General features: G+C 42.9%; 1 protein-coding gene across 5 annotated transcripts in view; it reads right to left on the bottom strand.

The window, feature by feature from the left end:
• Positions 1–15,211, bottom strand: part of CREBBP (CREB binding protein) — a 95,904-nt gene that overhangs the window by 5,597 nt on the left and 75,096 nt on the right. For all 5 annotated transcript variants that reach the window (XM_066330123.1, XM_066330122.1, XM_066330124.1 and 2 more), the window contains 11 exons: positions 13,819–13,899; positions 13,045–13,101; positions 11,777–11,854; positions 11,218–11,285; positions 6,891–7,041; positions 5,980–6,126; positions 5,509–5,622; positions 4,946–5,111; positions 3,860–4,027; positions 664–825; positions 126–407 (listed from right to left, as the gene is read on the bottom strand). In XM_066330123.1, the coding sequence (XP_066186220.1) occupies positions 126–407; positions 664–825; positions 3,860–4,027; positions 4,946–5,111; positions 5,509–5,622; positions 5,980–6,126; positions 6,891–7,041; positions 11,218–11,285; positions 11,777–11,854; positions 13,045–13,101; positions 13,819–13,899 (1,474 nt within the window). The remainder of the gene's footprint in view (positions 1–125; positions 408–663; positions 826–3,859; positions 4,028–4,945; positions 5,112–5,508; positions 5,623–5,979; positions 6,127–6,890; positions 7,042–11,217; positions 11,286–11,776; positions 11,855–13,044; positions 13,102–13,818; positions 13,900–15,211) is intronic.

Below are 15,211 nucleotides of genomic sequence, written 5' to 3'. Positions count from 1 at the left end.
CCCCATCAAACTCAGCTGTAGGACAGGAGAGGGCTGAGTTCTGAGGTGCCCCACACGTACGTCAGTGACAGTGCAGTGCCACCACCCCTCAGTGACAGTGCAGTGGCAGCCTGCCCCACACGTACCTCGCAGACAGTGCAGTGCCACCTGGTCTCCACGTGGTGCTTGCACTCGTTGCAGGTGTAGACGAAGCGGTCCTGCCCCTGGGTGTGCAGCTCCACCAGCATGCACAGCGTGGACCACTTGGATCGGCGCAGGGAGGAGAACTCCCAGTGCTTGTCTCGGGCCAGGGTGAGGAAGGCGTCTCGCCCGTCCATCAGGTCACAGCTCAGCAATGGGTCCGGGTCCACAATGGGGTGCAGGGTGTTAATCACGGGCCCGGCGTGTAAATGAATCACAAAAAACACCTGCAGGTGAATGGGGAAGAAACAAAAGGCAGAGAGGTGAGGTAATGTTGCAGGAAGGAGCTCATGTTCTCTGCAGTGAGAACCTTATCTAATTAACTTAGTTCAGGCTAATCTCTTCCAATATGTTGTTATATAACAGAAGCATTCCTAGCCCAACCACAGGGTTTATTCCTCCTGGTTTTTCAATTCTGAATATCACCGTGCCTGCATTTACAGGAATAAACCTTTCTCTTTTTCCAGCAGATTTCCACAGTACCTCTTTATGCTTCTCCATGGTGGCATAGAGTTTCTGAGACAGGTCATTGGACACGTTTGGCATGCTGGGCTTCTTCTTGTTAGCTCTGCTGATGCTGCTCTTATTCTTGTTGGTTTTTTTGTTGTTCTTTTTCTTGGCATTCTTGCTGTCGCCCTGGCTCCCCTGCAATAAAGGCACGGGAAAGATGTTACACGTTGGAGAGCTCTCTCCCATTCACTGGGCTCACACTGACACACTTCTGCTGTCAGGAATAGAACTTTGTTCCAATGCCTGCAAATCAGCCCTCTGGTGTTAAATATATCCTATCTTCCAGGAAAAATCAAAAGCCAAACTGGCAGGCAAACAAATCCAAACACTGTTTAAAAATAGACTTTTAAAGTATGTATACATTAAAAAATTCCCATTTTACACTGATTATTTTTCCTTTTCCAACATCATACTTCAGCTTCCACTGCTTTAGATCTTGCAGCTGATGATAAAATGACACAAATAATATCAACTTAAAATTCCAGGAGTGCAGTACTTTGCTTTGCTGTGCATTTGGTGTGTCACATACTTACTTGAGATCTGATTTAATGCTTGTTTCTACTGAACAGATTTAGGGCTAGGACACAGATAAGAACATGCAGGATTTGAATTGAAACCCACAAAACAAATTATTCTCCACCCTGCAGACTTCCAGCTGCACGTGCAGCTCCCAAAAAAAAAAATAAATCTCCAAAACCTCCACTTGTGCCCAAGTTACAACACAAACCACAGTGGCCACAGACTGCATGTTAGATGTAAGTAAGAACAGAGTGAAAAATAGCAGATGATGCTATTTAGATGACCTGGGAAAACAGAAATAACTTTTAGAGTTCTCGTGTCCTTAAAAAATCAAACCCCAAGCCCTTGGAAGGGACGGCTCAGGAAAAACCCTTCTCCAACTTCTAGAAGGTTGGTCATCATAAAATTAAAAATAAGCTACTGAAATACTTGGATGTATAAAAATATAAATATATGCACATGAACAGTATGTACAAGCAAACACAGGGTTTATCCACAGCCTTATTTATTCCAGGAAAACAAAAATATTCCAGCTGCAGAAAGCAATTCTATTTATAGACTGCTGCCATCCTTCCAGCCCATTAATTAGGCTCGGACAGGAATTCCCTGTCCACTCCTGGGTTCTCTCTAACTAATTTTGTGGATTTTCTGACCAAACCTGTTTGGAAATTAAAATGAGACTATTTTATAGGAAACCAGACTGGAGCTCTAAGTGACTTAAAGGGATTCAGAAGTGACCTGTTTTATGTTCCCACCTCGACTGTCCCCAAGTTTCCTCCTGGTGATGGAATTGGAGCCTGCCCTCTTTTGCCTCCACATCCTAAAACACCAACTGAGATCTTAAAATTTAAACACCAAAAGGAAGAACAGACTGAAACTTATCAAACAAGCCAAGTCCAAGTTTTCTTTCTGCTCCACCTTTAGCAAGTTTATATTTGGCAAACTGTACAAAGTATTCCAAGCTGTTTTAAGAAGTTGTAGGGTTGTGTTTGTACCATTTATTTCTGACATTCAGCCAGATCAGCCCAGAGATGTTGATGGACGGTTCCTGGGGGAGCCTCACCCCTTCAGAACCTTTGCCAAAAACTCTGAATATTTACCACCTCTTTAGACTCCCTTTGACTGATACCTGCAGCACATGCTCACCTGCAGGAAGCTTTCTCTTCACATATACAAAATTTAGGAGGACAAATTGAAGGCACATTCTGTGCCATTTCAGTACCAAGATCCACGTGGTGCTCGGACCCACAGAGATCCCCACTGCTGGGCAGTTCCCTCCATGAAGTGATCCAGTTTAGGTGTTTGCACTGGGGAAGTTCTCATGCCTTTAAATTTGCTCCTTTTCCTGAGTCAAGTGGCAAAGGCCCCAGTGTCCAAGCTGGGTGCAGGCTGTGTCCTCCTGCTGCCCCAGGCATTCAGAGGGAGCACAGGGATGATTCCAGCCAAGGCTGCAGCAGCTCAGTTTAGGCCACGACGTGTCTGAGTTCACAGTGAATTGTTCTGGGCTTTCTCAAACACCTTTTCCCTCCTTCTAGATGCAGAGTAAACGCTCACACCACTGTTCTCCCTGATTTACTGGAGGTGATCCTGTTAGCAAGACAGGGCTGCAGCCTAAATCCAAGCCTTGACTTCCACTTCTTTTTATACAGCACTGTTTGCTGAACTATCTCAATATTCTAAGTCACATTCAGAAGGAACAAAGTGAAAGCTGTTAACTTTGTGGTTCCATAGGAGCATAGCCACAAGCTGTATTAACTTTGAAAGAGATGCTAAGGTTTAACAGAAGGAACTTTCTGACATCACAAAGTTGATAGATTAAGGTCCATCCTCCACATCAATCACATGGAACACAGACTGAAAGTGGTCACAGCATCTAAACTTAAAGGGGGTTTTCCCCACATAAAACTTTTGGTTCTACTAATCTATTAGACTTCAGATTTTCCTACAACATTTATTTTTAAAACATCTTGCTGCAAATCTCAAGTAAAAGGGACAGTATAAAAGTGCTGAAACCATTTGGTTGCAGATAAAAATCAAGACAGAAATAAAAATGAATTATGACATTCTGTCCAGGGCCCTGAAAAACTTGGTTGTTGGGATTTTTTTTTTTTTTTTGGTTTGACTGGTTTTTATAGACAAAGAGAAAATGCTGGTGAAGGAACAGCACCATCAGGATCAACATTTCCCACCAACACAAAGCCTGCGATAAACACTTTTAAATTACAGCCTTTTGCTGTTGCAAATGACTACAAGTACCTGTGCTTAAATAACAGCCACGTTTCATTCAGCTTTGAAAAATCCAGCACCTTTCAAAATGCTGGAGGTGCTTTGCAAAGGTGTGAACCAGAAGCTCAGCCAAATGACTGTAAGCAAATGTAGTGTGGCAAAAGCAGCTTAACACATTTCTCTGAGAAGAGAGATGCTGAACTGACATAAGTGACTTCTGAGTCTGTTAAAAAACCCCAAACCCAGCGATCAGTAGGTTTGTTAACCAAGAAGAAAAACGGAAGTGCAGTTAAAGGGACCTCTGAATTCATGTCTGCTGTAAATGATCTTCTCTAGTTTATTTGATGTGACCTCTCTAATATATTAAAGCATTAATTACCAGCTTTGTGAGCTAAGGGAAACACAGCACATAAAGCTAACCCACCTCTGTTGTTTCACTAGCTGCAGTGCTCTCTTCCTTCTTCCTCTCCTCCTCCTCCTGCTCCAACTCCTTAATGCTTTCCTCCAGCACATTGGGCCAGAAATCACCTTCGAAGTAGGGCAGCTCCTTGGCACTGGTCAGCCTGTCCTCGGTTGCTTGTTTGAAGATGTCCTGTTGAGCACATCACACCAGAGCAGGAATAAATAAATGAATCACTCAGCAGAGAGAGAGGAGAACCAGAGACACGGCCCAGAGCTGCACTGAACAGCTGGGCCTCATCCACAGCCATGAGCTGCTCCTCCAGGGCTCCTTTTCTGGGGCAGCTCCAGATCCAGCCTGGCAATCCTGGCACAGCCCCACTCCCTGTTCCATCTGAGGATCACTGCTGAGGTTTCCTGACCCCCATCACACCATCAGTTCATGTTCCTGATGTGATGGGAGATACCAAGATACCCCTGGAAAATACAACTGATCCCTCCCTGGTTTCAAAACCCCCTTATCAGGAGACCTAGATTTCCCAGATATTTGCTAGAGGCTGTTCCTACTCCACACATTTAGGAACTGTCACTTGCCATCAAAACATCAATTTTTTCCAGCACTGTCACTACCATTAAGGAATTCTTGTAAATTTTAGCATGAAAGGAGTGGCAAATGCTCCCTTTGCCACTTCTACTTATTTCCTTGAGTACATGTGTAATATTCTCCAGTTATGAAAATCATTCTTGTCACAAGAAGCTCTTTTATTTCACACTAGTGGGGTCCAGCATTCCACCTGCTCCTACAGATCACCAGGAAGAAACAGCTTCTATAAACCTTGACAAGCTCCGTATTTCCTTGCCTAGAAAATGCAGTGAAAGTAAAATACACAAAGGCAGGTTCTTGCAGATTTCCCTTCATGCAGACACCAAACCTAAGGAATTTTCAGCCTGACAGGCAGAACCTCAATAAAATAGAAGAAAATGAAGTCACTGGCTGAGAATAAACCCCTTGTACAACATTACTCCACTTTTCAGGTGTTAGGAAACAATAGTATCTCCCTTCAAATGAAAACACCATAAAAATTAAATCAGAAATTAAACAGTAACAAACCTTGTAGTCGTGAATGATTCTCTCAGCAAACGCCTTGTCCAGCATCTTCTTATACCATTCTTGCAAACGTTTGGGTTTGGGTATTTTCTGGTCAGGGGGGTGGCAATGAAAGATGTAATCATCTCCTTCACTGGGGGGACAGGCCCAGATGTGCCCTGTCACATACCTGTGTCACACACAACACACAACATCTGTAACTCCCACCAGAAAACAAACTCAAACCTAGTTATAAATGCAGACCTCTGGCTTTATTTTGCAAATTTTTAATTGTTTTTTTTTCTTTGTTGCAAAGATGCTGAAGCAATAACCCATATTTTGACAACAGATAAGGTCAGGGAAATAATAATGAAGCCCAAACATCAAGTGAACCTCTGATCAAACAAATGATGTGCTGCCAGTTTGGGAATCCCAACAATAAAAACCACCTTAGCGACAAAATGCCATTTTCTCTCTCCACTGCAGAAGAGATGTTTTCTCACATGTGTCAGAAGGAAACAGAGACTACCCCAAGTGAGGAAAACACTGAAACCCCAGATTTCTGTGCTCCCCGAGGTGTCACTCACCCCAGTTTCTTCACGTACTCCAGGTACCCGATGAGGATCTCGTGGTACACGGCCGTGCGCAGGCAGCGCGGGCGGAAGAAGTGGATGCTGTCCAGGTAGGAGATGTACACACGCCTGTGGGGACAGAGGGGACACACTCAGGGCTGCCTGGACACTGCCCTGCCTACTGACAGATGACTTCTACACTGGACAAACGTGCACAAACACTAATTAATGCTGAGGGTGTTCTTATGCATATTTAAGCATCTTAATGTGGTGTAAACAGTCCTCAAAGGCAAGAATATACATTGAGAGGCAAAAATTAAAAGCAGAATCTGAAAAATGTAACGTTTTTGTTCTGATATTTGTCTTTCCCTTCAAAGTCACCTGCAGTCCTCCAGCAGGACAGATTTGTGCCCCAGAAGTGAAATGCATGTCCCAAATGCCTGGCAGTGACTGCCCAGGGGATGTGGGGGATGCCCGAGGAGGTACCTGGTGTTTGGAGGGGGACAGTCCGAGCCATACTCCTGCACGTGCATCCCAAAGAAACACACGTCCACCCCGTCGATCTCCTCGAACGCAAACAGAGCTTTGGTACGGTAAGGGAAGGACTCTGACATCTCACCAGAGTCCACAAATCTGCAGGAAAGGCCAACAGGAGGGGAAAAAAAACCCAAACAAAATGTCAATTAATAAAGCAGTGTGCTACCAGAACAAGGGGAGTATTTTCCATCTTATTTTTAACTCCTTAAGAATATTTTTAGGCAGGAGTTAAATGGAGTCAGATTAGACCTACAGTAAAACAGGGAGTTCTGTTCCTGTAAATTCATGGAAAGGCTGTTTCCATATAGAACACAGGACTGAACAGGCCAGCATTGAGTACATGAATATCCTCAGAGACCACAAGCCTTTAAATAGGTTACAGAGCAGAAAATGTGATGCGTTAGTATGAAGTGATGTCACATAGACATTTTTTATGAATTTAACCCAAAACACTTCACAAACTAAGATTTTTAAGCTTTTCATTTATAATGAAGCAGATTAAAAATCAGTCCTGAAAGCTGAAATGTTTTTAAAACCACAACAAAATAAAGGAAGAGTAAGAAAGAGAATCTCAGCAACTGCTCCAAACTAAACTATGAATTCTGTAACCAAACTGTGGTCACTCTCAAGATGTAGTGACAAAAAGTCCCAGTATTATAAGCAAGGATGTCCCCACTGCCCCCAAAATAGTCACTTCCTCTACATTTTTTAGCCTTTTATAATCCTAAACAGCCTCGGATTTCAAAAACATGCAAAGCCATTAAGGTGCAAATTGGCACAATTTTACAACAACCTCACAAGGAGGCTTCAAAATAAAATAAATACAAAAGATTGCATTCATTATAATTAACAGGACTAACCTGGATTTCATTCCTGGTTTAACTTCTACTGTCTTATCTGAACTTGCTACCACTCTGACAAAGACCTCTCCAGCCTCAGGATGGTTCTGACGCCGCAGGAATTTGTTCACTCTGTCTTCCAAATGGTTCCCTAAACGTGTGGTCTGCAGCCCTGCAAGGGAAGGGGGAGAACACGGCCATGGAAACGTTAACACTGGAGCAGTCACTGTTCAGCTCAGGCTGTTCCTGTGCTCGACAGCTCTTTCAGCTTCCTCCTCTGGGTGGAAATAGGTTTTTTTTCCCTTTTGTTTTACCTCTGTATGAAAATTGGATGGTTTTATTTAAACAGTCAGAATGAAGAGAAGCAAACTCATCCGTGCTTTTCCCCCAGAGCAAACCCCCCCCCTGCTTCCCACACCCCACTGTGGCAGCTGAACCCACTGGAGTGGCACAATTACCCCGTGAGTGAACCAACAAAGGCAGCTTTACGTAGCATTTTTCAATTTCAGGCTTATTTTATGAACCCTGCAAATGTTTTCTCCTCCCAACCCCACTCTGGCTGGTTGACAGAGATTACATCACTTTACAGATCTGGCTCCATGCCACACCTTTTCAAGCGAAGCAAAGCAAATCAACAGAAATGAAAAGGCTTTTGACTTCAATGGAGATTTCATTGCTTTTGCTTTTCTTTTCAAGAGAGCTTTTGGACTGTAGTTGCAGCAATCTGCACATCAAGGTTAAATAGTTCCTGCCCAGAGATGGAGGTCTTGGGGAGTTCAAGCCCACAGATTGTCCAGATGCCCTCACTCCATCTTTACATTCACAGTGGGGTTTTGTGGGGAGAGCTGGGTTTGTGGTCTTACAGGATGTGATGGTTTTTAAATAAATCCACAACAAATTACAGAAATTGTGATGATTTGGGGTTAAATTAAGAAAGCAGAGGGACCCCACTGTTTTCACTTAAAGATTTATGGCTATTTCTCTTACCCTGCTGTACTTGTTTTACCACTCCTATTTCTACTTCACTTTATGGTCAATCTGCTATCTTTTCCAAAGTGATGGTGTCATCTACAGATGCTCATTTTAATAAATACATTTAATTTTCTGCTCTCTGTTACTTCATTTTTCCGTTGATATTTGGCTCCTGACACAAGGCCCTTGGTCCTTCCCTGACTCCTGAGCCTGCACACGGAATTCTGCAGTGAAACATCTAAAATTACTTTGGGCTCCAATACTGGGGAAAAAACTCAGATATACTCAAAGGACTATTTCACTTTCTAAGGAATTTATACACTTAAAATTTTATTTTATAGAATCATAGAATGGTTTGGGTTGGAAGAGACCTTAAAGCCCATCCAGTTCCATCCCTGCCATGGACAGGGAAAGATCCCACTATCCCAGGCTGCTCCAAGCCCCATCCAGCCTGGCCTTGGACACTGCCAGGGATCCAGGGGCAGCCACAGCTTCTCTGGGCACCCTGTGCCAGGGCCTCACCACCCGCACAGGGAACAATTCCTGCCCAATATCCCACCTAACCCTGCCCTCTGGCAGTTTAATTACAATCAGTTTACAGAAATTGCCAAAGGCAGCAACCTTGATTTACATCTTCTCACTTGTCCAGTGAGATTCTGTGGTCATTACCAGCACAACAGAGTGTAACTATAATTTACCTGAGTATAATTAAAAATTCGAACTAAAAAATGGAATTTAAAGGCAGGTTGAAGCAAAACCACCATGCCCTTTACCAATTCCAACACACTGAGCCTCTCCCAGATTTCCCATTCCAATACACTGCATTGGCCTTTCCATATGTAACCACAGGGGGATGACTTTAAAGGAAATTCACAAATACTTCATGAGGGAATTGTTTCGTTCTGTTGATTTCTCCGGAAACAAACAGAAAAAGAAGAAAGGGTTCCACTTCAGCTGATGAGTGGGAACATTTTTAGAAGGCCACTGGAGTTAACTCTACTGTGTTGATGTGTTTTCATCTTGTCATCTTCCCAATGCTAAGCAACCAAGGGATATCTGCTTCCTTCCTTATGCTGCAATGCATGAAAGCTTGGAAACCAACAAACCCAAAAAGACCAGATAAAGAGATAAAAAAGAAATAGGTAGCATTAAAATTACATGTACTGTAAGGAAAGGATCTGAAAGTTGCATTTTTTTTTATCTACTAGAATGTGAAAGTTGTTTTAGAAAGCAGTTGGATTTTGGTTCTTGGACAGCTCTCACATATGCACCTCTAAAAAGCTCAAAGCTCAGTGAAAACTGCAGTGCAAATCCAAAAAAAGGCATCCAAACTGCTGAGAAGAAACCTCCAGCAAAGGTCTGTGACAGCAGCAATGGCCAGACCTTTGTAGTGGATGAGTAATTGGACAGAGAAGAAGAAAGTCCAACTCCTGAGCCTACTGTGACCTCCTGTCAGGAAACTACTTTGGGTGACGGATTTGTCAGGATATCTTTTATCTTTGAACCTCTCTGCATGGGCTACTAGTGAGGTGATATTAGTAGATTTTCTTAGGAAAATAAATACTTCAGAAGTTCAGGGTTTCCCAGCAGAACCCAGCTGCACACTGGTTGTGTTTGGCAGGTTATCAGTTGAAGTAACCAATTTTACTCCCTTTACATTAGGAATATGAATGATCCATAAGAGCCGAGGGATGTGCTGCCTTGGTTAGCAGCAGTTGTGCCATCATGCTTGAAAGGGTGGAGAAATACTGATGGCAACTTGGGCAGTAAATGTTTTTTTTTTTAAGAAGAAGGAACATGTTAATGTTTCAAACTTTCACTGCTTAGGTTTGTTTTCAGGTCAGCAGCAAGAGCAATGTTTTGATGACAAGAACAGACTTTCCTTTCCCTTCCCTGCTCTTGCATTCCCACCAGAGCACTGTTAAAGAAAGCTGATCTCCAGAGCTGAGCCCACCAGTGGATTTCAGCTGGCAGCAGGACTCAGATCCTCAGGGCAGAAAGACAAGATAGCCAAACAGCAGGGAAAGGAGAGGGACAAGGAGGAAAGGGAAAAATGCACCATCATTTCCCTGTCCAGAACCTTGAACAGAATAGCTGCCTACTCAAACTTGAACCAGAGCCACAGAACAACTGCAGATATCCAGGGAATCACACTTACTTTAGGGAAATTTGCATCAAGACACACTGTAAAGTCAGCATAAAACAGAAGAGACATCCACATAAAATGGGTATCTAAAACTACAGTAGGATTTCATAATTTTATTAATGTTCTCCTCCAATTTTCACCTGTCTTTAATGAGACTAATTTAGGCCTCTTTAACACAATTCTCTTGACTGCATCAGGTTACTCCAGGGACTGTTCTGATTACTGGAACCCCCCAGGCCTCACACAAGATCATCACCTGCAAATTACCCCCTTCACATCTCTTGCTACACAATCAACCACACACAAAGTTATCAAGAAGTCATATTTTTAAATATGAAGTCATATTTTTAAACCTTGTCTTTATCCCAGCTTGGAACTTTCAGGCTTGTGTAGGCACACCATCACCCAGTAACGCCCAGAACTTCTAAGGATCAAGGAAGCACAAGGGAGGAATGAAGTGTCCCTGCAAGTTCTGCTTGTTCAAATGCCTGAATCACCCTCTTGGTATCCACTCTCTTTATTTTTCTGCTCTCTGCACTGACTCTGCATTTCCAACACCAGCCCCTTCTCTTCCTCCACCTAATCTGCACGAATAAAAACGGCCCAGTTATGTTCCCTGATGTCAAATGCCTGCAGAGAATCCTGTGTCAGGATTCTGGAGACTGACACAACCTGACCTGGCATCTCCTGGCCCTCTCCTCAGTGCCCATTCCTGGCCATGGCAATGGCTACTGCCAAGAGCACCCAGAGGAATGAGTGTCTCAGTTCTTAGCCCACCACCTGCTCTGGAGGCAAGGAAAGCTCTTCCCACACTTTGGTGCTTGGCAGCAGCACCTGAACTGCAGCACAATTGGTTCCTACAGGTTATTGGAGGGGCAGAGAGGTGACAATCACTTCATTACAGCTCCAACACTACATGGAAACCTGGCTGAGTGTAGCCAGTGGAGCACACATAGCCCTGTGCTCCTTCTGTCCCTCTTTTTGCTTTTTAACCCTAGAAAAACAAGGGCAAAGATGTCAAACACACCAAGCAGCAACAAGACTGACCATAAACACATAAACAGCAGGGCTTTAAAATGTTGATTAAAATTCTGACAGCCTCGGGCTATGCTGCTCCCCATTTCGCAAATGTTCCTGTGCTGTCTGTCATGACAACACAAAGTCTCAATCAAAAACCCATTAGGGGTGGCAAGGAGAAGATGAAGATAAAAACAGAAATACCAAACTCACTTTTAGCACTGAATTTGTTTTCTTTGCGTGTTCTACCAGTTTTCTTCAGACAATTATCACAGACAAACCTATTGAGGGGAAAAAAAAAGCCAAAAATTTAGCATAAACCCATTACTGGTGAGCTTAAACCCAATGTTTGAACATGTAATTTAAATGTCAGAGTACAATATATTTTTCTCTGGCTTTGAACAGCTTATTTCACTCCATTTTTGAAGGATTTAAAGCTTTTATGAGCTGGTTTAACTCTGCCAAGCAGTTACACCTGCATTTGTGTTCTGTGCACACAAACTCCCCTCCAGGCAGCCGCCCTTGGTGAAGAGTTAGAAAGAAACCACACAAATCTGTGTGGATGAATATACACATTTTCAGCTGAATATACTGAAGTAAGACTCAAACACCAAAGAAAAAGTATTTTATTCAAAAATGCTTTGTCCCTTTGTACCCTGTTCTTTAAAAGGCTGTGGCAACATATTAAAGAACAAAGGCAGAAAATCTTTAATTATATAAACTACATTGGTCTCATTATACAAGGGGTAAAAAACTAATGAACATCACTTACCCTGAAGGCCAAATAATATCATAATGTAGCACACAAATCTGGTGCATCTTCCGACCACATTCTTTGCAGTCAACAAACCTGAAGAAAAAAAAACCAGCAGCAAATTACTTTTGGTGTTAGGTAAAGTAATTTTCCAGAATTCAGCATGACAGAAGGACTTGCCAATCCTCTGCTAAGAACTCAATACATCTAAGTTCAAAAAAAATACTCAGAATAGATTGAGATGTACATCTATCAATCCACATGCAAGTTATATATACACATCTATACCTATATATAAATTGAAAAATGTGCTGGTTTAAAAATCTGAAATGGGCTGTCACGCACAACTTTTTCTGGATCTTTTCTATCCTTTTCTAAGCAGAGTCCCAGTTTCACAGAATCCTCAACAATACCTCCAGAGATTTAATACTGAATTGCTGCAACAACCACAAGCTGAATAAATGGTTGCTCAACTTACTGTAAATGTAAGAACTAGTCATTCATGAACCACCCTGCCAAAAAAACATGTATGAACTTGTCTTTTTCTGCATGGCACTGCTGTAGTCTTGTTTATATCTTTCGTTTTCTGGTCAAAAAAATTACGTCAGAATTCTTTTTTGGGATGGGAAAACTGTTAGAGGTTTTCCCAGTCCAGAGTGCAGTGAAGGTTAAGAAGCCAAATGCTCTGAGGTTTATCTCAGTCCAGCCTTCCAGGCCTGTTTAGAGTTTGCAAAGATAAGCAAAGGAATCAAAATGTGTTGTGCCTCAAACTGCCAGAGAACACAGGGCAGGATGATAAAATCCCACTGCAGGGAAAGCAGCCCCACGCTCTTGAGAAGTTCAGCTGAACTTCCCCTCAACCTCCCAAGGGTAACACAGGGGGCACCTTGGCCTTTGGGTGGGTTCAGCACTCAGTGAAGAGAAAAATGTGATTTAGAACCACAACAGGACAATGCAGAAGTGCCCCAGGAGTGCAGAGCCCAGGGTGAAAGGCTCTGGAGCAGAGAGGGCCATTGCCAGCCCTGTGCAGAGCCTGGCAGGGCACACCCTTGGGAATCCCAAAGAACAGAACCAGGAACTGCCTGTGGAACAGGCGCCCGTGTTCCTCTGCATTACCACATCACCCTTTGGGTGCTGTGCCATGAATTTTAGGGAAAGATTCTGCAGTCTCTTTGGGCAGGGATGGGGGAACTGAAGAGCTCTTTACTCCCTGCCCCATTTCTGCCCTGCTGGCTCAAGTGGAAGCAGCGAGATTTTGGGAAGGAAAACAAGAGCCCGGTACTTACGGCTCTGGATCCAGGGTGTCGTTTTTCTTCTTTTCAAACTGATCCTTAGAGATGGTTCTAGAGACAAAGAGTTAATATGAAAACTCAGTAGCACCCTCACATCAGAGGCTCAGACAATATCATGCTTTGCTGAATTGCAGCAAACCTCAAGTCTGACAAAAGCACCTCAGTATTTATTTCCTGCTCAGAGCAAGCAATTCAGTACATTGTATTTTAAGCTACAGAAAACATTTCTCCCATTTCACTTTCCGTGTAAATTAAAAGCAAGAGGTACCCAAGTCTACACATAAAATTAAAATCATGAACAACAAGGGAAGCTACTGTCAGTAAAGCAGTCACCTTTCAAAACAGCTCATACGCCTCAAATTTGATTTTTCTAGCCAAGCTAGAGGCAAGCTTTTGGTTTTAGAAACATAAGCTGTGCTTCAAAAAGTGAGCTATCAGAATTAGATGGAAGTTTCCCATTAAAAAAGGTGACGGATTAGTGACATTTATTGACACAACTTCCACTGGTCCCCTCCAAACTCATTATCCAGGATCTGCCACCCCAGGAATGGGCAGCTCAGCTGGACACAGGCAGCAGTGCTGGGCAGAGAAACAGACCTTACACAGCCACAGCCCTTAATCCTGTCCCTATAAATCTCCTGCTAGGAAGGAATAAAGCATTTCCCCCCAGATGCCACCACAGAGGTTTGGGTTTTACCCCCCAAACCAGGACACCCTCCCCCTGCCCCATTCCAAAAGCCAGGATGCAGAGGAAAGGAAGTGACTTACGTTTGAGGCTGGGAAGGGTCATCACCCAGGGTGACATTCTCCCCCTGGATTTCAGTGAAACACTTCTCACAGAAGTGATACCTGTCAGCAAGAAGGCCATATTTGGGTGAGCTGGTCCAGCACAAACACAGCCACCCAAGCACGGAGCCACCAACCAGGGCAGGGCAGATCACCAGGAGCACGACGGAAGGGGGGACGTTGTTGGTTGATTGATGGGTCAGTGTGGACAATGAGGAGGCACAGAGGGAGGGGAGGGCAGGATTAGAGAACAGGGGAGGGAACAAACAGCACAGACGTAAGAGGTAAGACGCAAACACCAAGACAACACAGAGCAGAAAGCCAAGGCAAAGCACAGATTAGCATTCGGTCTCATTTCACGCATCGTAACAAGTGCTGGGCCTCACATTCCAAATTTGGGGAGGATTCATGGAGTAGCCACCAAGGGCTACGTTTGTACAGGCTTCAGATTTAAGAATTTGGATTTGATTTGCATCGCTTGGGGGAAAAAAAATATTCTTTGATTCCAGCCTTGTGATTGATCGAGTTTCCTTTGGGTAAAAAGGAGCCTGTCAACGAGCTCTAAGGACACATTTATTACAGATTTCAGTGATTAGGAAATATGCTGAAAGCATTTGCTGATTGTGAGTGAAAACTGCAAAAGCAGAAACACTTGATATTGGGGAAAAAATAATCTATAAAACCAATAAATTCAAAATTTGACTGTAAGATTAAATGTGACCAATTGCTCAGCTAATATTCTTTCATATAAATGAAACCAAATCCATACTCTAGACAAACATTTAACAGAAATGCAATTATGGGTCAGAGTTTCCAGCCATTTATCTATATAAATACAATATATGTATATATGTGAACAACATGAAATATTGTACATACATACAATATATTTATCAGGTACATTAAAGATGTGGAATTAATTAAGCTTTACAAATTAAATATAAGGCTAGGTACAATTTCTGGTCACCAGACCAAGAGCCAATTCAAATCATACTCAGCAAAAACAATTCTGCAGTTTACCAAACCAAGCTGAGTAAATTGGAATACAACTCTGTGAAAATACAATCTGCATTTGAAAAAAATAAAATAAAATCAAAGTTACATGGATTGAGGAGTGGGAGGTGGGTTGGTGGGGTTTTTGTTTTGTTTTAGGGTTTTTTTTTGTTGTTTGTTTCAGATGAACTGGAACCAAAGTTGTCAGGGTCACTAAAATAAAGAAAAATTAAAAAGGAGGCTAAATGTTTGGAAAGGATATGAATTCACACATGAACAAAGGTAACAGAGAGGCCACAGCTGTAAAATGCAGGAAGGCCACAAAGGATCATCAAAATAAAGGAGCTTTATGGAGAGTGAGAGAGTGGAAGCAGCGATGGCA

This window comes from Sylvia atricapilla, chromosome 15 (assembly GCF_009819655.1).
Source record: "Sylvia atricapilla isolate bSylAtr1 chromosome 15, bSylAtr1.pri, whole genome shotgun sequence".
NCBI lineage: Eukaryota > Metazoa > Chordata > Aves > Passeriformes > Sylviidae > Sylvia > Sylvia atricapilla.
Note: the sequence above shows the minus strand (reverse complement) of the source record. Positions and strands in the feature narration are given on the sequence as shown.